At 41.8% G+C, this 26,918-nt stretch overlaps 2 protein-coding genes across 2 annotated transcripts; both read left to right on the forward strand.

Annotated features, from left to right (window-relative positions):
- The first annotated feature begins 1,152 nt into the window (after nt 1-1,152).
- LMAN1 (lectin, mannose binding 1) lies at nt 1,153-14,579 on the forward strand. Its single transcript, XM_066339635.1, has 13 exons — nt 1,153-1,355; nt 2,170-2,324; nt 2,408-2,515; nt 2,976-3,037; nt 3,753-3,852; nt 5,043-5,166; nt 5,519-5,577; nt 6,171-6,303; nt 7,117-7,310; nt 7,417-7,487; nt 9,643-9,793; nt 10,485-10,606; nt 11,670-14,579. Exons 1-13 carry the CDS (start codon nt 1,172-1,174, stop codon nt 11,704-11,706), a joined length of 1,500 nt encoding a protein of 499 aa, XP_066195732.1. The 5' UTR covers nt 1,153-1,171; the 3' UTR covers nt 11,707-14,579.
- Nucleotides 14,580-16,875: 2,296 nt separating this feature from the next.
- On the forward strand, nt 16,876-25,013 carry CPLX4 (complexin 4). The gene is made up of 3 exons (XM_066338423.1): nt 16,876-17,318; nt 19,196-19,283; nt 24,533-25,013. The coding sequence occupies exons 1-3, from the start codon at nt 17,152-17,154 to the stop codon at nt 24,758-24,760; spliced, it is 483 nt and encodes a 160-aa protein (XP_066194520.1). The 5' UTR covers nt 16,876-17,151; the 3' UTR covers nt 24,761-25,013.
- The last annotated feature ends 1,905 nt before the right edge of the window (nt 25,014-26,918 follow it).

Below are 26,918 nucleotides of genomic sequence, written 5' to 3' on the forward strand. Positions count from 1 at the left end.
GCTCTTAACTGTTGGTTTAGTGCTTGATTAAACTCTGAGACAAGCCCTGTCCCTGCTCTGTGATGCTGCACAGTGACAAACAGCCGTGTTTCTCGGCGTAGCAGTGTCGGGGGCTCTCCCCACCTGTCCCCACTGTCACCTGTCAGTGACAGCCCACGGTTGGGGCGCGCCTGTCACCTGAGGTTAGTTTTGCGCACCTCTGCGGAAGGTTGGCCTCGCACGTTGAGAGAAACAGTGTGGATTTTTCTGGGGACTTCCGACTACTCCGCAAATGAACTGAAGTGAGCCCGTGGAAAGAGCCGTGCGGTCTTTGCTAAGAAAAAAAAAAATTGAGGGGAACGAACAGATTATTTCTCTTCAGACATTCTGTGCACTGTTAGCGGCTCGCAGCTGTCCGAGAAGCCGCACGAATGCGGCGGACCGGTACACTAGCTGGGAGCCGGGCCACCTCGGAAATTCACAAGAGATCGGGACCGGGGCCCGGTGGCTCGGCCCGCCCTCACGCCGACCTCTCCCCACCCTCAGCCCGGCCCGGTTCCCGCCCTCAGCCCGGTTCCCGCCCTCAGCCCGGCCCCGCTCTGCCCTCAGCCCGGCCCCGTTCTCGCCCTCAGCCCGGCCTCTCTCTCCGCCCTCACGCCGGCCCGGTCCCCGCCCTCACCTCAGCCCGACCCGGTTCTCGCCCTCAGCCCGGCCCGGCCTCTCTCTCCGCCCTCAGCCCGGCCTCTCTCTCCGCCCTCACGCCGGCCCGGTCCCCGCCCTCACCTCAGCCCGGCCCGGCCTCTCTCTCCGCCCTCAGCCCGGCGCGGTCCCCGCCCTCACCTCAGCCCGGCCCAGCCTCTCTCTCCGCCCTCAGCCCGGCCTCTCTCTCCGCCCTCACGCCGGCCCGGTCCCCGCCCTCACCTCAGCCCGGCCCAGCCTCTCTCTCCGCCCTCAGCTCGGTCCGGTTCTCGCCCTCACACCGGCCCCGCCCCTCCCTCAGCTCGGCCCCGCCCCTCCCTCAGCTCGGCCCCGCCCCTCCCTCAGCTCGGCCCCGCCCCGCCCTCAGCCCGGCGCGGTTCCCGCCCTCACCTCTGCCCGGCCTCTGTCCCCGCCCCGCGCGCGCCCGCCCCTGCGCTCGTCCAATCAGAGGCCGCCCCGCTGGCCCTGTGCAGCGGCCCGCAGCCTGGGCAAGATGGCGGCGTCGCTGACCCCGCTGGTGTTCCTGCTCGCCCTCGGCCGCCCGGCGCTCTCCGGTGCACAAGCCACGGAGGGCGCGGCGGCTGCGCCGCATCGGCGCTTCGAGTACAAGTACAGCTTCAAGGGGCCGCACCTGGTGCAGGCGGACGGCACGGTGCCGTTCTGGGTGCACACGGGCAGTAAGTGCCGCGCGGGGATGGCGGGGCCGGGCCGGTGGCGTTCCTGAGAAGGAGGCGGCAGTGTCCGGTCGGGGGACGCCGGGCCTCGGGGAGAAGCCGCGGGCGAAGCTGGCGGTGGGTGCTTTCGGCGCCCTCGGACTCCACGTGGCAGCAGAGGGGCAGAGGCGATGCTGCGGTGGCGGGAGAGTGCCCGGAGCAGCCCGGGCTCCCGCCGCCGTGCCGAGGCGCCTGCCGTCTCCTGGTGTGCGGCTGCGGGCCCTGGGCACGGGACTCGTGGCGCTGCCGGGAACTGCTGATGTGTCACTGCTGCCGCGCTCGAGGTCGGCCCGGGCCGTGCTGCCAGAAAAACTGTTGGCTTTCATCGTCTCAAAGCTCGAAACGCAGAGTGTGCCTTGGCAAATAGGACTTGGTTGAACAACGTTTGACCGGTTTCTGTGCGCTCTGGGTTAAGTTTTGCTCCGAAAGGCTTGTTGCCCTTCCTGAGTGTCCCCCTTTGTGAAAGCTGTTGACATTTACGGTTCCACCTTCGCATAGTTTCTTCTGCAGTAACTTCTGCTGTGGGTTTGGCTTTTGTCAGACTTTAATTTAGTTGCTGCTGCTTAATTCTTAAATGTAACCTTTTTACTTGACATGATGCTACAAGTGACATGAGGGAAACTGTCTGTAGATGAGGGGCTTTGCCCTGCTTTCTCAAGAAAATAATCCCTAAAAAAAATGTTATTTAATGCAAGCAAATGAATCTGTCTCTGAATATATGGCTTTTGTTCTTTTACACTGCTAAACAGAAAGTTAGAACATCTTGTTTCCTTTCTAGATGCCATCCCAAGTGCAGATCAGATCCGTATAACGACCTCCTTGAAAAGCCAGAAAGGCTCAGTATGGACGAAAAACAAATCAATATTTGAATATTGGGAAGTGGAAGTGACCTTTCGAGTTACAGGAAGAGGCCGCATCGGAGCTGATGGATTGGTAGGAGCAGTTTCATCTGACTGAGAAAAGTAGATGTGCTTTAAAAGTGAATCTCGACTTACGACTTCTTGCTTTCTTCATAGGCAATCTGGTTTACAGAAGAGCAAGGCTTAGAAGGTCCTGTTTTTGGGGCAGCTGATAAATGGAACGGTGTTGGAATTTTCTTTGATTCATTTGACAACGATGGAAAGGTTGGTTGGAAGGAAACTCTTGTAGCAAAGATGACAAATTAATTTCGTGCCTGCTGAGGAAAAAACTAGGATATTGTTTTCCTGCTCTTCCCGTCTTTCACTTCAAAGGGATAAAATAAAACAGTCAAGTTTCCCTTACATTGGAAACACCAATTTCTGTGTGTGTCTTCAGAGATGCTCTTTTTCTTGGAAGATAGCTGCCTCGAGTAGCTCAGCAGCAAAGATTTTGTAGCAGCTGAGGATGACAATTACTGTTTTCAATTCTCAGTTTTCCCATCCAGCATGATCCTGAAACTTAAACAATACATAGTAGGACTGCTTTGGTGCTTTTGCTTTCCCTGCACAACTTTGGCTTGATTTTAGGCATTTTAGACTGATTTTAGTAGAAGGCTGTCTGAGATGTTACTGATATTTCCCTTCAAATTAAACTAATCCATTTGTGTGCCATTTCTTTCCCTAGAAAAACAATCCTGGAGTGGTTGTTGTTGGCAACAATGGGAAGTTGCTGTATGACCATCAGAAGTAAGTTTATTTTCAGTGTTTTCATTATTGCTGAATGCTTGCTTCTGAATGATGAAATGTTCCATGAAACCCTTTGAGAAACATTGTAAAGGCTTCTTGCATATGAAACTTTGTTGTTTCCTTTACATTTGACAGTTTATATTTGTTAAAAGACTGCTTTGGCAGTAACAGCAGAGAAATTGGCAACTGAAGAATATTTAAGTGGCGTATGCCCTTTGGGATGAACTCAGATGTAGGCACAGTACAGACTTTTGCTTGTGGGGATCCTCCACGCACAGCTAATAACTGACAGAAGTGACTAACTGAAAGCTAATTGCTGTTACTAAAATTAGTTGGATTAATTTTGATTTCTGATTGCTTATCAACAGCACAGTGGACACCTTTTTCGATTTCGGACAGGAGTGGTGTCTAGCTCAGCTGGTGCAATCTCTATACCCTATTTCCATCTAGGTGCAGGAATATATCTGAAAATTATATCCTAGAATGTATCTTAGAAAACAGATTTCCCCATTGCTACATTCCCTCTGCATTGTGTCCTCTGTACAGCGTGCAGTACTGGAGATCCCTGCAGAAAGCTTAGTGCAATTACAGAGCAGCCTTGGAAAAGCTTGCAGATTGAAAAACTGGTATGAGGTTGCTCAGTGAGAGTCAGACACTTTTGGCCCAGCTGATTAATCATAACACAGGGTTTTACTGGTGTTCTCTTTTTGCACAGTGATGGATCCACGCAAGCACTGGCATCCTGTCAGAGGGACTTTCGGAACAAGCCCTATCCTGTGCGAGTCAAGATCACTTACTACCAAAAAACACTGACTGTAAGGCTGAAACAGCAGAATTACTTGTCTTTCTTAGCTTCTTAAATGTGAGAATGGGTTTTCAGAGTTGCAACAAATATGTCAGTTCCAGTGGTGGAAATGTGGAGCTTGGCAGCAGAGGTTGGAAGGAGGTGCTGTGTTTAAATGCTTACACAGGTTCTTTTGGCTGCACTAGAATGCAGGTATGGCTGATTTTTCTAATGTGATGTAGGAGGCAGTCATGCAAACACACTTAGAGTGTGCTCAAACCCTTCTGTTGGTCTTGACTTGCTGGAGAGGTGTCCTAAAGTCAGGATCTGTTTAAACTACAGGTGATTGAACAGCTCCTATGCTTGATATTTCTTAAGCTGATCTAAGAGTTGCAGAGGGTTTTGTAGCTGATTCTTGAGCCAGAGGTTCTTGAAATGTGGCTAAAATACTAAAACTATTTAACAGTAGATTTAATTTTTTTTTCATGAGGCTTCTAACCTCCAAAAATAGGCTTTGAAGACTAAAGATTAAAACCCACTGGTATAAGGGTGTCTTTTTAAGACTTCTTAAATACTATTCAGCTGATCGTGAATTCCTTCTAGGTAAAGAGAGAAAAATACTAACGTGGTGCTGGGTTGTGAAAGCTACAGTGTGTGCTTGTTGGCTTCTGATTCCTTCTGGAAAGGTGCTGTTCATATAGTCACAGGCAGCAGCCAGAAAGTGCAGAGCTATCATTTGGTAGTAGAAGTTTCTCAAAAAGTAAACACGACTGCACCTAGAAGAGGGCAGACCTTGTACTATGTTGTAATGGAAAAAGCTGCCTGTCACTCTTGAATGAAAGTTAAATTCCAGCCTCCAAGGCTGCTCAGTTTTCACCTGGGCCCTGATGCCTCCTCTAGGAGCTCCTCTGTCCCAGATGTTGCTGTTAAACTTAGCAGTTCTCTCTTTCTCCGGGGATGCTTTTGCAGACTCTCCCTAAGCTTTGAATCAGAACTGCAAGGGATGACTGGTGTAGATTAGTTGCCCAGAAACTTCTTAGGATGTGGACTCTTGCAAATAGAATGCTTATGTAAAATGTCTCTTTCAGAAAATAAATAGTTTTTGGTTTCTGGTATGAGCTGCTGAGTTACCCAGTAAAGTTGTATTTTGTGAGCATTACTGCAAACTGATGAAACAATTAACAGAAATGTGATGAAAATCGTAAGTGCTTGTCCTTTTAGGTATTAATTAATAATGGCTTTACTCCGGATAAAGAGGACTATGAATTTTGTGCCAAAGTGGAAGATATGGTGTTGCCACCACAAGGGTACTTTGGAATATCTGCAGCCACAGGGGCACTTGCAGGTGGGAAATGCTAAAAGCTATGGCAAATGCTGTGGGGACTTGCAAGGCTTGCAGGAGAGGTTGGTTGGGTGGTTGGGTTTTTCACTACCACTGTTGAGCCATAATACCAGTTCTGGACTATGATGATGTAATTAACCCTTTTGCAGTCCCAAATTACTGACATGCTTTGGCCTTTTCCTGACTCCAGCTAAAGAATTTTTTGTTTTTCCTGACAAAGCCCCTTTATAGTTTCATTCCCCACTGCACAGATTCTTGGGAGGATGCTGGTTTTTTGAAGATCCTTTGCAAGTGGAATATTGGCTTGGAAATTATAGACATTGTAAGGTGGTTTTGTTTTCTTTGTTGAATACAGATGACCATGATGTGCTGTCATTTCTGACCTTCCAGCTGACTGAACCTGGGAAGGAAGCAGTAAGCATTTTTATGCATGATTAGTAAAATATATTATTGTGCATGTTATTTATTTTATGTGCAGCACCAGATTATGGTGTTTGTTTCCTCTTAAGTCACACATGGCATTCCTGTTTCACAATTTTGGCGTGTAGCTGTGCTGTCATCTGGTTTAGAAAAATTAAACTGGTATTGTAGTGTTTCAGTAATACTGTCATTAATATTCTCAAGACCAGAATTCTGGAAGCAAGACTGAAGCAACAAAACTTGTAATGTTAAATCAAACCATGCAGTACTACAAAGTACATTTTCTTTTGGAAGTGGGCACTGTTCTCACTTTCAACTTTCCCTACTTCTAGAATGGTTCTGTACTGCTAAACAGCTTTATGCTTGTAAAACTTGTGTTAATGTTCTGTTGGGAAAATTTTCCGTTTGATCTCCATGGGAATTTGTGGTTTTTCACTTCAGCTAAATGTATGAATGTGCTGCAGTAATTCGTTGTGTGTTCACATCTGAAATCTGAGCAGCCTTGCTGCAGAGTCAGTTATGTTAAGGGTGGGGGAGAACATGAGAAAAGTCTCACACGTGCCCTTCCCTCCGATAATGTTTTAAAGCCAACACCAGATGCAGAAATCCCTCAGAAAGATAAAGAGAAGTATCAAGAAGAGTTTGAACACTTTCAGCAAGAATTGGATAAGAAGAAGGAAGAATTTCAAAGGGAACATCCTGATGTGCAAGGACAGCCAGGCAAGTTATTTGAGCTGTTTTTCAGTTGTCCAGGAAAATATTTGTTTTCCAGGATGTTCAGAATTAGGGTACTCTGGCTGGTCTTGCTAAGCTCCCACTGATGTTACTTACACTACTTTAAAATCTTCACTGTAATGCGTTTCCTGTTTCTAAAGTTATTCAGGTGGTGCCTGGATTGAGAACAAAAGGAATGACTGGAAATGTGGTGGGAATGATGAACAACAGAAGGGAGAGAAGGTCATGCATCCCTCTGTAAAGTGGTGATTTAGAAAGCATGGCCTTTTTTCATTATTTAAAGGACATCTTTTTGGTCTGTTTCTCCACGTTCATAGAAAACTTTTTTAAAGGTGGAGTAGTGTGTATCTTGGAACACGTGCTTACCATGGAAAAGATTTTTAATGTTTGCCTAATGCTAGGCAGACAAGAACCTGATTAGCTGAAAATATTGTGGAAGCCATTTGTTACTTCCATGGATTTTAACAGCTGTATGTGACTGCAAATACACTGGGAATGTACTTTGGGCATCTAGATGTGAAATTTCAGGTTGTCATCTTTATTGCACAGTGATAAGTTGTGACTGTTCTAAAGGTCCTAATATGATATTTTGATCTGCATTTTCTGAGATACAGCTCAGCCTTTCTTTGATAAAAAAAATAATCCCTTTGCCACAGAGTCTTTTGCACTTCGGGATGGTGAAGTTGTAGGAGAAGGCAGATGGATGTGGATATGTTAAGGGAGCAAGAACAATGATCTAGTGCAGCTTGTGAGGAAGGTGCACATGTGTAAGAACCCCTTGTGCTTTTTTCTTAGCAGCAGAGGATGTTTTTGAAACTGTGAGTGATCGTGAACTGAGGCAAATCTTTGAGGGGCAGAATCGAATTCATCTGGAAATCAAACAGCTTAACAGGCAACTGGATATGATTCTGGATGAGCAGAGGAAATATGTCTCTGCAGTCACAGAGGAGATTGCCAAAAGAGGAGCTGGGTTTCCAGGTCAGCAGGGACAGGTAAGTACAACCCATGGTGATTCAGAGCCCAGCCTCATTTCAGCAGTGGGATCCATTTGTTTTTTCCAAGGTATGTTGATCTTTTTTCTCCCCCCGCTGCTGCCAGGTTTCCCAACAAGAGATAGAGACAGTTGTGAAAACCCAAGAAGAGGTCATTAGACAAGTAAAGGAAATAAGGTAAACACCTTCCAAATATTATGGCTGTGTTTTGAATGTTATGATTTCTGTCTAAATCCTGTGTATTATTTCAGTGGGATAATATTGACAAACTTGATGTTTGTGTCAGTTCCTTAATGAAGTCTCCCTGCATATATTGAATTTCTGTAATAAAGTTCATGCCCCAAGGATTGCTAAACACCCTAATTTGTCTCTTTTTGATCATGAAATTCCACTTCAACAGGTAAGTTCAGCCCCGTTAAAAACAGTGAAGTAAACCCCTTATCTTGAAGGTGCTCTGCTGCTGAAATAGATTTGTGAAGATGCTTGTGTTTGATTGGAATGTCTCAATACTTCTTTTAAGATGTTTTGCTGTTGCTGTCTTAATCAGGAATGGCTTTAAGCTGGTTTAGCCCTTCATTTGTAGCAGCTATAACATTCCTTACCTTGTATTTTAAAAAAAAGAGGAAAACAATTCCTTCAGTTGTGCTTTTTTTTCCCCCCTGTATTAGTTTAAGGGCAGCTCTTGTGATTTATCTAAGTAGGTCAGTTTTTTGTAGAATGAAGATTAGAGTGCTTCCATTTTTGCACTTGTTCTTCCACAGAAGCTTTTATGTTAATATTCTTGACAAATCTTTATACCTTGCAAGCAAATTAGATTTTCTTGTTAACATTGGCAGTCTGCCCTTTTAGTGACTACTTACCAGCTTGGAGTTTGCATAACATCATCTTAATACTTTTCTTAGATTAAAGAAATGCTTTATTTAGAGAGAGAAATAAACAGCCCCTTGGGGCATCGCTTGTCATCTCACAGGAAAAGGACTTAGGGGCCAAGTAATTTTCTTGGCAAGATTGTGGATTTCTTAATCACCTGATTACAGAAGACTCTTGCATGTTCCTACAACAGAAACTGTCAGCAGGGTGTTATTAATGCAAAAGTCAATATAAATTCAATTTGATACAGCCTGTGTCTATTAAGGGAAATCATTTTGCTTTTAACAAAGATCAGATCAGTCTGGGGGAAGGTGGGGGCAGATTTCTGTTCAGAATGTAGAGATGGTTCTGTGAGGGGGGAGAAGAACCAAGTGAGTGTCCCACTTGTTTTGTAGCACTGTGAGGTGTGTGGAATGACAGAATTACTGTCAGTGGTTATTAGCCAGTGGGCATGACGAGTTTTTGAAGATAAAAACTTCCAGTAAGAAATTTCCTTCTAAAATGTATTATTGTAACACTAACTGCAAATCCAGGTAAATGAAAAATTGCTGACCACTCTACAGAGAGTTAAGACTGCTCCATGAAAGCATTGAAATACACTTCCATCTGAACCAAATGAAAAGTTTTAAGTAAATTAAAAAAAAATCCAAAGGCATACATTTTGATTGTCTATTCTGTTAATAATGAAGAGATTATCATTCACATGATAAATATTTTAGCTGCAGAATAATCCTCTTTGCAACTCAAAAGAAACAGCACAGTTGGGGAAAATTATATAAACATATTGATTAGAGATTAAAGCTTTTTTCTCTCATTGACTAGTTTACCTCAAACCAAATTAGTTATGAAACCTCAACGTTTTCTGGATTTAATTTCATTTGTTGTAGAAGCAAAATGAATCCACAATAAGACAATATTAAGTATTATGACAATGCATATGGGAATTGTGTTCCTCATATAAACGGTAATCACAAAACAAGGATGTATCTAAATCTTTTCTTATCCCTAAAGCCTCTTCCTTATTTTTATTTCTTACATGACTGCTTTTATTTATTTATTTATTTTATTTTCAGACAGCTTTTGGATTTCTTCAAAGATTGCATTAAACTCTGCTGATCCTAAAGCCTTGGCAGGCACCTCAGACAGAGCTGTTGTTCTGTGGCCCTCATCAGGCAGGCAAAACAGATACCTGGCAACAGAGTATTTGCTAGTTCTTATTCTCAGCGTGACTGAGAGATGGGGCACTCTACAAATGGCAACTGTCTGCACAACTAACTACTGTTAAAAATCATAGTTTGACTAAAGGATTATTTTTTGAGAGGTATTCTCGAGATTTGCTGCCTTTTCATGCAACTGTGTATTTCTGCCTAGTTCTAATGGACTAAAAGCTGCGCAGAATAACTGCTGTTTGTAGAAAAGCTGGTGTGTGTTGAAAGCTGGTTTGTTGCTTGTCTTGTTTCAGAAATTCTGTGACTGATGCTCTGAGATCAATCAGTGGGGCTCAACACCCTGGCTCTGCAGGAGTCTATGAAACAACTCAGCACTTCAATGACATCAAAGAACACCTTCATGTAGTAAAGAGGGACATAGAGCATTTAGTACAACGCAACATGGTAATTTATGTGCTGGGAGTGTAAAGCATGAGTGTAACACAGCTTTCTTTGGCTGTTAGTGAAAAGCTAGGATGAGCCAGCATGCAATTTAGGGAGCAATTAATCCTTCATTAAGCTGCTTCCCTAAAACTATGCTGCCTTGACCTAACTGCATGATCTGGGTCTTGATGAGAAGTTTTGCACAAAGAGCGTGATTTTTAGTCTAATTTTCTGTGGAAACAAGGTCAAGCAATTAGGTTTTCTGGGTGCTTTTTTTTTTTTGTGTTTTTCCCCCTACTTAGCAGCTCTATAGAGAGGAGATTCTGTGGTGCTTCTGCACACAAGGGAGAGCTTTAATCAGGGGAAATTCAGGCAGGCTCTGCCTCAGGCTTCTTAATGCAAGAAATGACTCTGTTCACATTCAGGACTACCTTAGTCTAGTCTAGGTAGCAATTAAGTTGAATTAGCTTATAATCTATAGAGGGTCCTTGATTAATTTACCATATTTATCTATTCTTTCCCATGTAACCCTCAGTTTAACATCGGGCAATTTGTTTGAGACATTTAAAAGTGGGAGATGAGGAGTAAGATTATTTCTCAGAGTGCTGTCATTTCTCTCCATTTTCTGTTGTGTTCTGATTTTTACATCACATTGCAAAGCCCTTGTTTTGTAAGTCTTTTGATGGGATGTCTTGCTTTTCTTGGTTTTTAGCCATCCAGTGAGAAACAGAAGTGTCCAGAACTGCCACCGTTTCCATCCTGCTTATCTACAATGCATTTCTTCATATTTGTGGCAGTGCAAACTGTGTTATTCATTGGTTATGTCATGTACAGGTAAGTCTTGTGTGCTTTGAAGCCAGCAGGGCAAGACAGGTTGGGAACTGCTGACTGATGGCAGTGGAATGGTATCATTGTGCTAATCTTGTTAAAACAAGCAATCATTCAGATTGGAAGAGACCTTGGGAGGTCTCCAGTTCAATCTTCTGCTCCAAACGGGGTCCACACTGAATTCAGACAGGGTCAATTGGGGTTTAAACTGGTCAGGTCGTCAAAACCCCTAAGAATGCAAAATTTACCACTGTCCAAGAACCCACTGGAAATGTTGAATTATCATAAAGGTGTTTGGTTTATTTTACCCCCACTCATCCACCGTGTATCCAGTGGGAACCTGAGCTGACTGTTGTGTCTTTTTCAACCTGACTATTGTGTCTTTTTTTTAACCTAAGCAAATTGGGATGGTCTTTCTGTTCTCTTCCCCCTCCTGATGTCATAATGTTGAAATTCTATTTGCATTGATGAAAAGGACAACCTCCATGCTTGGTAGTTGTTTTGCCGTCAGCTGGGACAGTGATTTCCCAGACAAACAAGGCGCTGGTCCCCTCCAGTTCTTTGTGATTCCTGGATGTGGTTGATCTGCAGTGTCTGTATCCACTAAGATAATTAATGATTTGTGCCAGAGGGAAAAGGAAATCCCATTGAAAGTCAACTCTTTCCCTGCTTAGTTGCATGGGTTTCCTTTTCTAAGATGATAGATATTTAGGTAAATCAGCTACTGAGAAGCTTCAGAAAATGTTCAAGAGTATTTTTAAAGTCAGTTTGTTTGTTCTGTCATTGTTTCTGGCTTGTGTCCAGAATGTGGAGTTGTTTGGTTTGGGTTTTTTTTCCCCCCATTTTATGTCTGCTGCAAAATTGGAATTAACCAATGCTACCTATGTCTTTGTGAATAGAAAAAAATTATATTCTATTTTTGGTGTATGACTTGTATTTTCTCTAGGTCTCTATTGATAAGGAATGGAATCTTCTAATCCTAAAATAAATGAAAATTTAAAGCAGTTAGCTAGTTTCAACTGGAAGATAATAAAAGACTTGAAGAATTCTTTTCTGCCTTTTCTTTCAGGAGCCAACAAGAAGCAGCAGCCAAAAAGTTCTTTTGATGACCTATTCCGTTTGTGTGTACTTAACAGCAATCTGTATGCACAGAAAATTCTACACTTCTGTAAATGAGGGAAATTTTAGTGTTGGAGATACTTCAATATTATAAATTATTGAATTTTGTTAAATAAAATGAGTTCTCATTTCAAGTGTTGATGCTAAAAACAGAAAGCAAATGCTGGATGGGGGAAGACTGTGCACCCTATCTAGGTCTGTGTTTTCAACTGACTTTTTCATAAATACTGAAAGGCAAACTCCCCGTTCCTCTGCTGTTGTTAAGATTGCAGAGGAGGAGTCGGAACACCCAGGCTTGGTGTTTGTTCAGAGTGTGAATTGCAGATGGATGGTTTGTGCAGAAGACTTGCTACTAAGTGTCCTGACATAGCAGTTAAATTAAAAGAGAAGGAAAAGTAGATAAAAAAATCCCAAACCTCAAAGAACCGTTCTTCTGTGAGGTTTGGGGTTGGTTTTTTGTTTTTTGGGGGGGTTTTTTGCAGGTAAAAATTTTATTGTAAACATTTTGTTTACCACTTGGATTTAACAGTATAAGAATATTTTAGTTGATTTTTATTTAAATGCTTTTTAATATGTGGACACAAAGAGAGGCCTTTACACCCTGACTATTGATACCTGATACAAAAAATCACTTATATAGAACGTGCAAAGAAAGGCTTCTCTCCCTGTTTTGTGGTTTGATCTTGGGCAGTGAGAAAAAATGTGATAAAGTCATTTCTTCAAGTATATTGTGGGGCTGATTTCTTTTTTCATAGTTTCAAGTGTGTCTGTAATTTTTTGGGAGATTGGTGGAACTTTTCCAGCAAAGATGAATGCTTTATCTATCTTCCAATCTGATTATATCAAGGGTATGTTTAGTATGTGAACTTGTCTCTACTTTTCTAAAGCTGTCTAGTGTCTTTCATGTATCAGATGTTTTGATTTAAATCTTGACGTGGGGAGTATTGTAATCTGCAGGTATTGAGTGTTAACCCATTTCTTCGCAAACTTGCTTTGGACATGTTTGTCAATGTAGAACCAGTATTTTGTGTCATTCCTGCTTGGATTTCAAAAGCATAAGACTGAACATTTTGATACTGCTTATCAAGTGAACATTTGCTTCAGGAAAGAAAGAAAGAAAGCAGAGGGCCCAACTTAGGAATGTGAAATTAATTAATTATGCCTTGTTTACATATCTGTGGTAACTTTGTCCTTGAGTTGTATGTAGAACTAGAATAAGTATTTCTGTGGTTTCCTAAATTCTGTAAAATACACAAATGCATCAGGATATTTCACCTAAGAACTGTTAATTTGTTTGTCTGAATCTGCAAAAATTATCTGTAATATGACTACTCCTATTGCATTTCTACAGACTGCTCCCTTGGAGTGCAACACTTGCTGCCAAAATTCACTGTAATGAAGAACACTTCAGTATTGTGCCTGGCAGTTTGGAGAAATGATAAATCTATGCAATATATTTTGTTACTTCAAATACAGTGACCAAAAAGTGAATGTCTGTGCTATACTAAGAAAATGACACTGGCTACACACCAATTAACTGGCTACACATCTCCAGTGTGGAGGATACTCCAAGTGGTATAGCTTTATAGATTGATTTCTAAATTTGAGCAGATTTTGCTGTACTAATGAGAGAAACTACTGCCTCAGGCTAATCAATGAATAAAAAACTTCTCAGATAAAGTAGAATAACACATTGGAATTCATCTCTTTGGTTTCTTTCAACACCAGCAAATATTTCCAGGTGCCTTGAGTCTAAAGCTATTACAACCCTGATTCTTGTAATGAAACAATATATTTTCTTAAATGGTTCTGAAATTTTACAGTGGTGTTTCCTTTCAGTTGCAGACCTACTTGCATCAGTGCAACATCCAAACAGAACTCCTCTCACAGCAGGCTTTGCAAAACCCCTTATACAGGAAGTATTTTGGTAAATACCTGGCAGAATGAGGAGCAGTTCTGATGTGTCAGTTGGAATGAGCCTGGATTTTTGTTCCTGTGAATTTACCCACCCATTCCTTTGCTTTAAAGCTGGAGCAGCCCATACTTCTGTGTGTTTGATTAGGAAGGGGAGCAGGTTTGGGGTGGTGTCTAGAGGGAAACGTGAAGCCTACAGTTTTCTCTTCAGGAGGAGGCTGCTGGATCAGACACTTCTCCCACATGCAATGAGAAAACCTCTGTGGTAGGGAACAGAAGGTCTAACATGGAACATCAGAAAACTGGGAATTGCTTCATGATTCAGTTCACAGTTGTCTCTCCTTGGAGCTTCCATAACTCACTGGATCAAAAGAAAACTCAACTGCCTAGCTCAAATTTCGTCCTGTTCTTGAAGTCATAGCAACAAATTGGGAGTTTAAGAATATTTTTCATTCAGCATAACCTCCTGTTAGGTTTCCTATGACAGTGACAGTGTGTTTGATTCTTACCCAGTAAGATTTCACAGCTAGGAGGAAAAGACACCTTGGAATGCACTTGGACAATATTAGAGAGAAAAAGTTATATTTGAGTTGTGGATGATAAGTGCAGATACTTGGCAGTGAAAAAATAACAAGATTGTACTGGTGGGGGTTTATTAAACACATGGTCACCTCTGAATCTTTCACAAGTCAAATGCACAATACGGTTTGTAAATGACAGGGTTTCTGGTTTGTAAATTAACTGCTCTGGTTTGTAACTTCTGTGGGAAGAAAATCTGACCTTTTTCAATGGATCAATTACTGTAACACCAAAAAATGTCAACTAGTTTGGTTTTTAGTTTTAAATTCAAACAGCTGACAGTTTCATGTTTGTTTCTCACTGATGTAAATTGATACTTGGAGTTCAGAGATAACCTCATTTGAATAAAGGTGCATATTTTTAATAAGCCTTTTTCTTTTCATTTGGTAGATGTCTGTGAAATCTAAGTGTATTTGAAGCAGTCTTTACCCTCAGTTCAGAGTCAGAACACATAGAGACCTGGCTTCAGTTCTACCTGACACTGGGGAGGTAATGGCATTCTGAGTCTGAATTCCCTCATTTTTCCCCATCCAGGAGCAAGATTTTTAGTTAGTGGAGGAGAGGAATCCTGAATTGAATCTATTCAAGCTGACAAAACCCTAAATACTTCTTTCTGATGATTTAGCTGCTAAAAAAGGCAACATCCTCTTGGTAGAGGGATGAAGCAGGAGGCAGAGTCCTGGTTCTTTTAAGAAGTATTTTTGCATTATGTGACTGATGGAAACACAGAATCTAGAAAAGATTGGGAGTTTGGATGGCATTTTTGAGGCAGCTTCCCTCTGGACTTTGTTTCAAGATTTGAGTTCTATGCTGGGGTTAGAGACTGGAGTTCTGTGCTGTGTGTTCCTTGGGTATGGAACTCAGGCTTTTATATAATCACCCATTTTCATCAGATAAAACAGGAACAGAGTCTTTAATTTTGATTTCACTTCAGATAGAGGAAAAAGACTGATTCAAAGCAAAGGAAGTGGCAACATGTGTACTTAATTAGCTGCTGTCTGTGTGTTTTAATGAAGCCTGGGATTCCTGTCATCAACAAAAAGCAGTAAGTTTTTTAACTTCAATAGAATACCTGTCTGAAACAGAATTGCTCTGGGGGTACTGGCTGTGTTGTGCCTTTTGTCACCAGTCTCTCCTGTGTTTCTCAGCAGCTTCAGTGCCAATAGGCCCAGGAACTTTTAAAGCCCTCTTTGTTATCTTTGATCTCAAAATTAATATGGGAGAGCCTTTTGCTGATAGTGAGGTTGAGAGCTGGAGGGCAAGACCTCTTGGTAGTCGCTCCCCAAGCCAGTCCTTGCCTTGCTCAATCCTGTGAAAGCATCACTTTTTGGCACAAAATTATGTTAGAAACATTTCTAGAGGGATCAAAGCCTCCAGCAAAGCCAGGGAAGTTTCTTTTCAGTAAAGACCAGCAGCACAAAGCTTAATAGGTACCACTTCCCATACACTTGGAGAAGACCCTTGAAAAATCAGTGTTTTCAAAGTTCCAGCTAGAAGAATTTTAAATAAAGGTGAAGTAGTTGTTACTTGGAATTCGTTATTCTGAGTGATAGTTTCAAAAGAAAGTTATAGTTTGTTGTTTAGTCACTAATAATCCAGGATTTCAGAATGTCTTGGGGCAGGGGGTGGAGGAGTGTTTTACGTTTTGTTTGTTAGTGGTTTTGGGGGTTTTTTGCAGGTTTTTTCCTGTTTGTTTTTTGTTTTGTTTTGTGGTTTTTGGTTTTTTGTAATAGTAATAGGTCTGCTTTAATTAGAAAGGCTGTAATATAGATTAAGGCATTAGGCAAACTGGAATCCTCCCATCTCTCAGTTATCAAAATTATGAGAGTGCTGGGAGAACCATTTAGATAATCAAAACTGCAGAATGTTGCATTAAGGCATGTGCAGTTGGATAAATGCTCAAAACCCGAACTCATGAACTTTGGAAACCTAGCAGGTGATTTTCTTTCCCAAAACAGTCTATGACCTAGGTAACAGATCCTGGAAATCTTCACCCGAGTAGACCTGGTGAGGCTAATGATGTGACTAAAGGTTTGAAAGATGAGGACTTGCAGAAACAATCTGTAAAAAAAGCCAAAAGGCATCCAGATTGGTTTATGGCATACAGATTCAGATTTATTCATCCTTTATAAGCAGGCAGGATTGCAAACAGCAGGTGTTTTATGCAGCACCAAAGCAGGGGTCTAGATGGAGATGGCCTGAGGAAGAGCTAACAGAAATACAAGAAAAAGAACAGTAAGAAGATCTGACTTGCTTTCTTTGGGGTTACTTTCTTGAAATAAAGTAATCATAGCAGTGATGCCTCATTCATCTGCCAGACAAACCAACTATATGAAGAGGGGCTGAGGAAAAACCACACAAAATGTTTCTGTTCAGTGGGATAAAATATTCATGGATAAAAAGAATTAGGGGGTTTGCTTAACAAAGAATTCAAGTTTTCAAATCTCAGATCTGAGGGGTTTCCACTGAGTAGCCAGAATTCTGCTGTTTACTATGGCTATTGAATCAAGCAGGTTTTCAGTTCAGATCCAGGGAATGTTGTGATCTTTGTGAAAGCCAGAGGAAGCTTCAAGACTGAAGATGTCAAAATGCTATTGCACACTATAATTGATATTTGTGTGTGTGTGTACAATTAGCTTAAAGTATTAATGGAAAAAGTAGGTAGTTGCATCTAATGATTTTTTTTTTTTTAGTAATCTGAACCATCTGCCTCTATATATTAAGGAGTTCTTTCTTTAATCCAGATTATGGCTGACAAACTGGTTTTGGCATTCACGTTTCACTAGCACTGTGCCCTTGAAGAGCTGATGTGGCTGTAGAAACTCTCTCGCTTACAACTGTTGTGTTTGAAAATATTTTTTGTTTGGCTTTCTTGTAGTTGTTCCCTTATAGGTTTTTTGGTGGTTTTTGGTTTGTTGTTTTTTTTTTTTTTTGAGAAGATGGCCTTTCTAATGAAAAGTATGTTGAGCAATCAGGTAAAGAATTTGGGACTTGGAGGTGGAGGGGAAGAAAGCAAAGAAGAAAGCACTCCTTCTGATCCAGCAGCAGCTGCGGGAATGACCAGAGAGGAGTATGAGGAGTATCAAAAGCAAATGGTTGAGGAGAAGTGAGTACCGGTTCCCTTACTATGAGTACTGATTGTGGTAACTTTGTGCAGATAAAAATAACCCAAGAAAAAGCCAAACATGTAGCTCTTCACTATTTTGTTTTTAAAGCATTTAAATCTTTGCTAAAAAGACTTTCTGAAATAAAAGTCCCCCCCCCCCCATCTGGAAATTATAAAATACATTCCCTCTTCCTGCCCCCCTCCCCATCCTGCAACTCTCTCCTGTGCTTTCCTGCTATCTCCACAGCTTCATATGCTGGGCTCATTCCTAGGTGATGCTACTTGATCTAGAAAAAATTCCCAAGATGTTTGTAGTGCAGGATTTAATTCTCAAATGTACATGATTAATTCTCCTAGAACTCCATGTGGAGTACACTTTCAATATGTAACATTTTATTGTCCACATTTATTATGGCAGACCTGAAAAAGTACTGAGTGCTCATTTATCTTGAGCAAAGGTTTAAGATGGGTTTTTTTTCCTAAAATCTACTAAAGAATGCAGAACTTTAAAATATATTAAGTCTCAATTTTTGTCTGTAAAGACAATTTTTATCACTTGCTGTGTTTATGAGAATGAGTAAAATGGAGGAGTTGGCGTGTATAGGAGTCCTAACCATGCATAATTATAAATGAAACGATTGACTTTTAAATCTCAAATGCATCTGTTCCTCTAATGGTCAATTACATAATGGTTGTGTAAATCCTACTTGTAAGATGATTATCGGTGCCAGGTTAATGACTGATGGAATCTGAGGTATCCAGGTCTGTATTTAGCATCAGACGTTTCTATCAGGAAGCCCTGGAGAGGTGTCGTTTGGTCAGGAATAAAAGCACAGAATGCTTTATTCTGTCTTTTGTGAAGGGGTATTTAAAAGGGAAATTGCCATATGCTGGCAGGAAGATGCTTTATGGAGACTGAGAAGAAATACGGGATTCCTGGGACAGGGAAATGCCTGGGGAAAAAATTACTTCTGTAGTGGCTTTAAGTGGGGCATGTGTCCTTTCCCTGCTGAGCTGTACTGAGGAAGCAGGGCAGGAGTACCCCTACAGGACAGTTAGAAACTCTAAGAGAAAAAATCATCTCAGGAGGAGATGTGGTTCTGTGTCAGAAACCTGTCGTGGGAAGAGCATGTTCCTGGTTCAGGGCTTCCTGGATTTAGCCCAGTGTTCAGCTGGGCAGGAATAGAGACCAGAAAAATAAATATGCCTTGCTGAACTTCTGCTCAGGCAGTTTTGAACCTGTAACCAACCAGGCGTGGGATTCTTCTCAGATTTTAGGTTTGTTTGTGGGGAGTTTGTTTTTAAAGAGAGAGAAATAAAAACACTCATTTTGTAAGCAGAAGAAAAGTAGTATTTCCTTTAGGAATATTTTGTGCCAAAATACCTATATTCAATTTTGCAATAGAATTTCCATGAAAATGCTACTAGAGAAAAAAAAAATTAAAGAGAGAGGAGAGTGAAAGGTGAGTGTTATCAAATGTTACCAAAAATCTTTGAGAAGACACGTTTTGCAAATAAATACATATGTAATCTAAGAAAATAAAATGGTGCACACCAGTTCTTAAATCTAATGAAAACATTTTATAAAATCACAGATGAAGTCAGGTGCTTTTCCATACAGGGAAGTTTTAGAATTCACTGCCCTTGTGAAATAATGAATGCACAAAGAAAGACCAGGAAAATTCGCAGGGGACAAGCACAGGAAGTGTGGCCCCTTGGCATCACTGTATTGGTATTACTCCTTTTGTGCCTTTGGACAAGTTTCTTATCTTGGGGAATAACTCCCATGTGTGTAGCTTTTTGCAGCCAAGCAACTGGTTCAGTCCAAAAGACTGGTTTTATTAGCATCTTGAAGGAACAATTTTTCTGATTTCCAGGATGGAAAGAGATGCAGCATTTGCACAGAAAAAAGCAGAGCGAGCTGTTCTGAGGGTTCACCTGAGAGAAAAGTACAGACTGCCCAAGGTAAGCCTGCAGCTCATGAGCTCATCTAGTCCAGAGACCAAACTTCAACCAATTTTACACTGCCCATTCCTTTTTCTTTAGTGATCCTAGCAGTGTCAAATATTTCCAGGAACACCAAAATATTGAAAGCAAAAACTCCAAGAAACTTATTTAAAATAATTTTTAAACTATTGTGTTATTTTGTAAGCTTCTGCTATAGGCAGGAGAGAGGTAATACAGGACAGAATACTCTTTCCAGGGGTTTGGATCACACATTTGCTCTGACCTGTCACTACTGGGAAGATGATGGCATATTTCATTTATACCCCTCGAGGATATGTGTGGTGGCTCCTAGCAATTTGAGAGTTTATTTGTATTACTCACCTGCCAGCTCTGAGTCATTACCACTCATTTTCTAATCAGTACTTTCCAGTGCTCTTTGATTCATTAAAATGGAGGAAGGCAAAAAATCCATCTCCTGTAAATTTAACTGCTAAAAAATGTAGTGCTTAATCCAAACAAGTAATTTAGGCACTCATCATCAACAGAAAGAGACCAGCACTGGTAGCCTCATGTAGCCAACTTTTAAATAAGTATTTAAGGTGGAGCTGCGTCACCTCCAGTGGCTGTGTCTCTTCCAGAGGGAGGCCAGGTGGCAGCTGAACTCAGGTAAGATGTATTCCACCCCTAAGAGCCTGATTCTTTTGTGCTACAGCTGGACAACATGTCATGAGGGTGAGTTTAATTACAGAAAGATTAATTATGCAAAAAAATTAAGTCCAAGATTTTAAGTGATTGATTGGATTGGAGGCCTAAGTCTCTAAACACTAGCATTTTAATTAGCAGCTGAGGAGTAAAATATCATTAGGCTTTGCTTTCCTTTTGGAGGTGTATGCTGAGACAGCTCCTGAGCAGCACTCACCCACTGTCTCACCAGAACTTTCAGCTCCAAGAGGGGCTGCTTTGGAAAACTCCAGGATACTTGAGTGCCCAGGTCTCAACTAAACATCAGTGGACTGGGTGTCTGGTTTTCAAATTCTCCCACTTGCAGTGGTTTTTCAGCTCGAGATGGTGTCCAGTCACCCCTTGCCCCCCTTGGCTGAGCCCTTCACAGACACACAAGTGTGTGGTGGTGATCTGACCCATCCCCAGCAGGACCTTGCCTTTGTCGTGTACTAAGTGCTCTCTGGGACCATATTACAGTAATAACAATAGAAGACTTTTCTCCAAGGTAGGAGTGTAGCTCTAAGCCAGAAAACAATATTGCAAGGTATGGTTTTCTGCATTTGTTTCTCCCTATATAGCATTTCTTGGCTTCATCAGCCCTTGTGAAAACATGTTATAGCAGGAAGAAAATGAAATTGTTTCATGCACATTATATGTCCCTGAAAAAAATTTCAATGCTGTGATACAACATGCTGGCAGCAAATTGCTCTCAGACTTGTGATAATGCATTATATATTTTGAAAATTGAAAGTCATTTCAGGTAGCCTAGCATGGGCTAGAAACACTGAATATTACCAGTATCAATCACTAGCAAGCATTTTATGTAAAAGCATGAAACTCAGGACTAAGCAGGGCCCCCTTTGCAGTGTAAAATCTAAAGCTTCATGCTATCTGGGCCAGATTTATAAGAGAAAGTAGACCCTTAATGAACCTAATCCTATTAACGGAGTTGTCAACTTAGGTTTGTCATCAGAAAGATGTTTTTAGCCATGAGACATTTGATCTGTGGCCAACTTTTTCATCTTTGGCATATCCATCACATTCATGCGAAATATTAAAAAATATTATATAAATACAGACATTAATACTTTAATAATAATATTGTTTTAAAAACAAACCAAACCAAAAACAAAAACCACAGAAACAAACCAGCACTCACCAAGCTCTCTTATCCACTTGCTGCCTTTTTCCTGAAGTGGGATTCAGTAATCAATGAATTTCTGCAAGGTCTAAACACGGGGGCAGGTGTTGACAGCAAGCTGTGGAAAAACAGAGTTCCAGTGTCAGGAGGGAGCAGTCCCCACCCACCAGCCCTGTGTCCCAGGCTGTCATCTCTGGATTCTCTGAGGGTACTTCTGGGGAGGAAGGCTGCTGGTTCCAACATTTGGCTCCTCGTACCTACTTGTGAGGTACCTGCAGCACAAGGCTGGTGGTGCTGCTGCGTTGCTAATTTAAGTGCCGCCTGCAGGCCAAGGCAAGGTGAGCTCTGATTTTGTATGTTACTGGTGCGTTATAAGTGATAAATCACAGGATAAGTTCTGGAGTCAGCTACCTAAGGATGTCTGCACATCAGCATAGGTAAATGTTATGACAGGCTAAGTTAGGCATAAGGAAAGCAGTACATCCCACAGCCATGCTGGAAAAGAGTTTGGTTCCCCTGTGGATTAGTCTGTGAGCTTTGATCTTTTTTGTTTACAAGCAGACTTCAAATAAACAGGGTTAAACCAGTATTTGCTCTTCTTTGCCCCTTAAGTTACACAGAAGACTTTAACATCCTCGTTCAGAGAACCGAAAGTGCTATTTAACAAGCAATTTCAAACTTTGATTGTTCTCCCCGCCTGGAGGGCGTCGTCTCCCTTTGAGGGAGCTTGACAAAAGTTTTAGTGAAAGAAGCTGCCTCTCCCTGAGGGAAATCGCTTTTCCTGCCCGGCGGGCATGGAGCTGTCTAATGTTAAACTGTATCCTTTACCTGTGGGAGCCAGAGAAGGAATTTCCCTTGTGATATCAGATGGTGACCATCTCCTGCTTGCACTGTCTTAATCCTTCTCCCTTTCTCTCTCATTCACCTTTTACCTCATTTCTATACACACTTAACGCTACAAAATAAAGTTGGTATCCTTGAACTGCACCTTTGCACCTTAATTTGGGCAGAAGACTTTACCATCAAATTGTAACAAAGCAGATACACTTAGACGGTTTTCATCTCACACCTACCTTGTGTATTATTGTATATGTTAGGAAATCTATTGTATCTATAGCAAAACACATCTGGGACTGACTGCATCGGATGCACAATCAGGGTCAAAAAATATTACCATGCACTCGGACTCTCTCGCCTGTGCTGTTGAATTGTCAGAATAATGTCTGACCCAGTTTTGGCCTGGGCACTCTCCCAAGCAGTTCCCACGGCCAGTTTGGGAGCTGGGACAGGCATTCCCAATCGGCAGTTAGATGGGACCACCCTGTTTGATAGGGCGACAGAGTTCAATAGCATCCCAGTGGGTTTTTCCAGGCCAGCTGGCCTTGGGGCAAGAGACCAGCGCCAGGCATATTTAATCTAGTAGAAGAGATGTTGCTTCTGTGTTCATTTTTCCATTTCAAATCAAAGTAAACAAGAATCAAATACTCAAATTTTAGAAGGAAGAGAAGAGGCCGTACATGTATCATGTGCTTCTTTGCTTCTTGTTGAGGAACCCCACCCTGTTGAAGCTCATCTTAGGTCTAATAAAGCTAAATGTCAAGTGGGTAGAGGCAGGTGGCTTGGGCAGAATTGTACTGCTTTAGACTATATCTCAATATATTCTTTTTTTGGTCAGAGAACATTTTGAAGTCCCAAACTGTTGCACATCTCATCTCAGACTTCCATAGGACAGTGGGCTTTGGTGCAAGAACATGCTAGACAATTGTTCACGTTGCCAAAGATGTGAATCACTAGAGTAGCGTGCAGTGATGATGCCTTAATTTAGAAATAATTCTAAAGGAAAGAACATGTGTGATTGTCTGATTGGGGGCACTTTTTCAGTAATCACATTTTTTTATCATCCTCTACTGCTACTGGTGAGGATTTTAAAGGGGCTAACTCCTCTGATATCCATCAGTTGCTGAATAAAAGCTTAACACAATCTTTCCAGCTACACAATCAATTAAAAAAATACCTCCTCTGTTTGGGAGATTGTTTCTAGCTCCCACAGATCTGACTGCAGCAACCCTTACCCAAAAAGGTGAAGAGATGTCCTCATGCATTATACTGACATAGTAACAATCCCGCTAGAGCTCTCCACAGTTTCACAGGAGATACAGAGGAAAATCAGAATAAAGGGAGATACAGTCATTGCAAACATGAAGTGTGGAAATATGGAACCATAAATAATGGTTGTGCAGCCGACCACCCCCAGTCTGCCTGCCCTTGCTAAGGCCTGCAACAACACAGACATTGCTCGTATATGTCTTTGCATTCATTTGTCCTTCCATTCATGCAAAGCCCAGACCCCTCACTCTAAAAAACACCTCCTGCTGATAGCATTGCTGCTTATTCATATCAGGCCTTTGCTGCTGTCATGCTTAATTTTGGAGATGTAATGAAGCATTAATGCTTATCTTTGATGTGTGAACTGTGTCAAAATTTCCTGTTCTTCTGAAGTCTGGATCCACCAGAATCCACCAGAAAACGTGAACAAAATCACCATTGTTTGAAAAATTGACATAATCCCACTGATGGAGTGTTTCAGTGGGCAGGCAGGAAGCTAGTGTGTAGTGCTTGCTGCATCTCAGCCCTTTTAATTGCTTAACCAGTTTCTTCTCCTGTCTCCTTCTGCTTTCTCAGACTCACAACCAACCTTGCTCTTCTCTTTTGTTGTCCAAGTCCTTCTATTACCCCACTTACCAGCACTGCAACACTGATTACGTGTCAGGCAGCCCCTACTCTTCATCACAACTCAGACAGGCCACCCAAAGACTTAGACAGAGTTTAGAGATGGTTTGGGAAGATGCAGGACCCTTTTACCAGTAATTAATTCTGAAGTTTAATGCATCTTTCTTCCACAAGGCTTCAGTTTACTGATGATACCTAAAAATGGCCCCCATGCCCTGCACCACCCCCAGCAGTTGAATAAGGAAACAGTACCACAGCCTTTCTAAAGCTCTGGTTTCATTGCCCAGAAGCTGACAGACACAGCAGGTGACAGGCTCAGTAGTGTCCTGCAGCAAGGTTTTGGGACATACAAATAAGTTGGAATGGAATTCCTGCAGTTATAGCCATGGCAAAGATTTCTAAAACGGCAAGTGACACTCAGGGCTTCAGTTCTGACAGTGCCGAAGCCCTTTAAAGAAATATAATTGACATTGTCCAAAAAATCTTAGAACTTTCATGGAGGCTGATTGAGGCCCTGAATTCACAAGTTGCACCCCAAAAATTTGACTGAAAAATCTGTGCATCTCTTTTGGTTCTCCCTAATAACCAAAAAAAAGAACAAAACAAGAGGGTCTTTGGTAGATCCTGGGAGAGCAGAAACACTCTCATCTGCTGGTTTTATTTCCTGCTTTAGAGTGAACTGGATGAGAATCAAATACAGATGGCTGGAGATGATGTGGGGTTGCCAGAAGACCTTCAGAAGATGGTGGCAGAAGATCAGGAAGAGGAAGAGGACAAGGACTCTATCCTGGGCCAGCTGCAGAACATCCAGAACATGGACATGGATGCCATCAAAGAAAAGGCACAAGCCACCTTCACTGAGATGAAACAGGCAGCTGAGCAGAAATGTTCCATGATGTAGAAGAGCCACCACTGCCCGGGGGCTGTAACTTCAGTCTTGTTGCTGGGGCTGCAGAGGGAGAGCAGGCGGAGGGATGCACGTAGCTCTATAGCATTCAGTGTAAATATAGAAAAGTGAGGAGAGAGAGACTTAAAATCCTGAGGGGAGAGTAAAAATTTACCTGCTGGGACTGCCTAGAAGGAAGTTAGAACTGATCCTCAGTTTTGAACATAACTTTTTCCCCCATGGAAAAAATGGCTTTAAAGAAGTTAATAATGGGGAAAAAATGTGCCTTTTTCCATTTTTTCCACGAGATTGAAATGCTACTAAATGTGTATGTTTGAACAAAATTGTACTTCTGATACATTACACAGAGGTAACCGGTCATTTAATCCTGTTTTCAGAAATAAAGAAGTATATTTCTTACAAAAACATGTCTGCTTCAAAAATCTTGAGGCAAACACAGTGTTCAGATATTAATATTTGCTGCAAAACCTTGAGTTTTAAAAAATAATCTCTGTGCTAAGTGTAGCAAAAGGCAAAAAGTGAAGCATGTGAAACAGCTTGGGTCAAAAATGTTGTCATGTACGCTGAGTGGGGACTTGTAGGAAAGTAAGGCTTGGTTCAGCTCAGTGAGCCCTGCTCTGGAGCAGTGCAGGCTTCTCCAGTCTGCTTTCATTTCCCAGCCTCTCAAAGACACTTCAAACACCAAGGGACAGCAGCTACCCTCTGCTTGTCTGCTCTGTGTGCCAAATTCTGGGGCTTGGGGTACCAGCACAAGGCTAAAACCAGCTCCCCATGCTGATCCTGGCAGTTATCTCCATTGAAGGCTAAACATGGAGGGTTATGCCAGGGTAGAGCACCTAAACCTGAGGAAAGGCACAGCTCTCACTAATGTTAAATCTGCCTGTGTCTATGGCACATAGCAGGCTGCTACTCTCAAGGAATTCTATAAAATGTTCTCCAGGAACTAGCCTAAGAATTAAATTTGGAAATATGTGTAGCATCTTCCTACAGGTTTATAAGTCTCTTTCTCTCTTCTCTCTCTCTCTCTTTCTGTTTCCAGCCAATCAAGTAAAAATACTAATTTTAAATTAACAAATGCATTAAGTATAATTTATCTCCTCTCCTCTCCTCTCCTCTCCTCTCCTTCTTCCTTGATCTTGGCCTCAGGTACTGGTTTGTGAACTGCACAAGATACAACCACAGCACACTCCAGGTGTGAAAACCACTCGGTGCTGAGCCCCCTTTGCCTGCTTCAGGTCGTGTCCTCCAGCCCTGTAGGGCACTGGGGACTCTGCCAAGCCCCAGGGAGTTACAGGACTTTGTAACTCCTCCTTTGCCCTCCAGGGAGGGCAGCATGGTGTGTTCATCACATATGGATCATGCTTTATTAAAGCAAATTATATTTATTTGGCAAATACATTTATTTCTAAGTCTTCCACCCGTTTTTGACTAGAATTCTTTGTCACAATTCAAGCTGATTGCCAGTTTCCCCCAATGTTTCTGCTGAGCACACAGGCACTTTCTAAAAACACTCCTCCCAACAATATGTTAAATGTTGTAGGTAATGTCTAGTTTCCCTGAACACAGCCAGTTTGCTAACAGTAAAAGGAAGCTGAGATTCCTTCCTACAAATACAGCTTGGGAAAGTCCTTTCATCAATCACTCTTCAAATATAAACTGAACAGACTTGCTTGAAAATCTGTTATCCAATATTTTCCCCATTGTAGCATTAAGAAAATATGCATTCTCTTGTTAGTTTCTTTCTTACCAAAGAAACACTGAGTTGACAGGTTCTGACCTTCCTTGCTTTTTCCAGAGGATGTCTTGGTGCATTAAATGGCTCTCATCCAACAGGTAATTTCTTTAGTGAATAAAACCTATATTCAGCAGGTCCCTCAAGCATCAGTGCTATTTTGCCTAACCAAGATTGCTGATCCAATTTTTTCCTCTTGGGATTCTGCTCTCACATGGCACCACAGAATCTATTTATCTACGTGGAAAGACAAGTGGGGTCTTTTAGGAGACCTTTACATAAAGTAGATAAAATAGTCACCAGCTCAGCTCAATCAGCCTGAGGTTTGTGCAGTGCATTTCCCTCTGCATTGGTATATATCTAGGTGGTATCTCCACACTGTTGTCCTGCTTTATAGACTGAATTGTTTTATCTATAAAA

This window comes from Sylvia atricapilla, chromosome Z (genome assembly GCF_009819655.1).
Source record: "Sylvia atricapilla isolate bSylAtr1 chromosome Z, bSylAtr1.pri, whole genome shotgun sequence".
NCBI lineage: Eukaryota > Metazoa > Chordata > Aves > Passeriformes > Sylviidae > Sylvia > Sylvia atricapilla.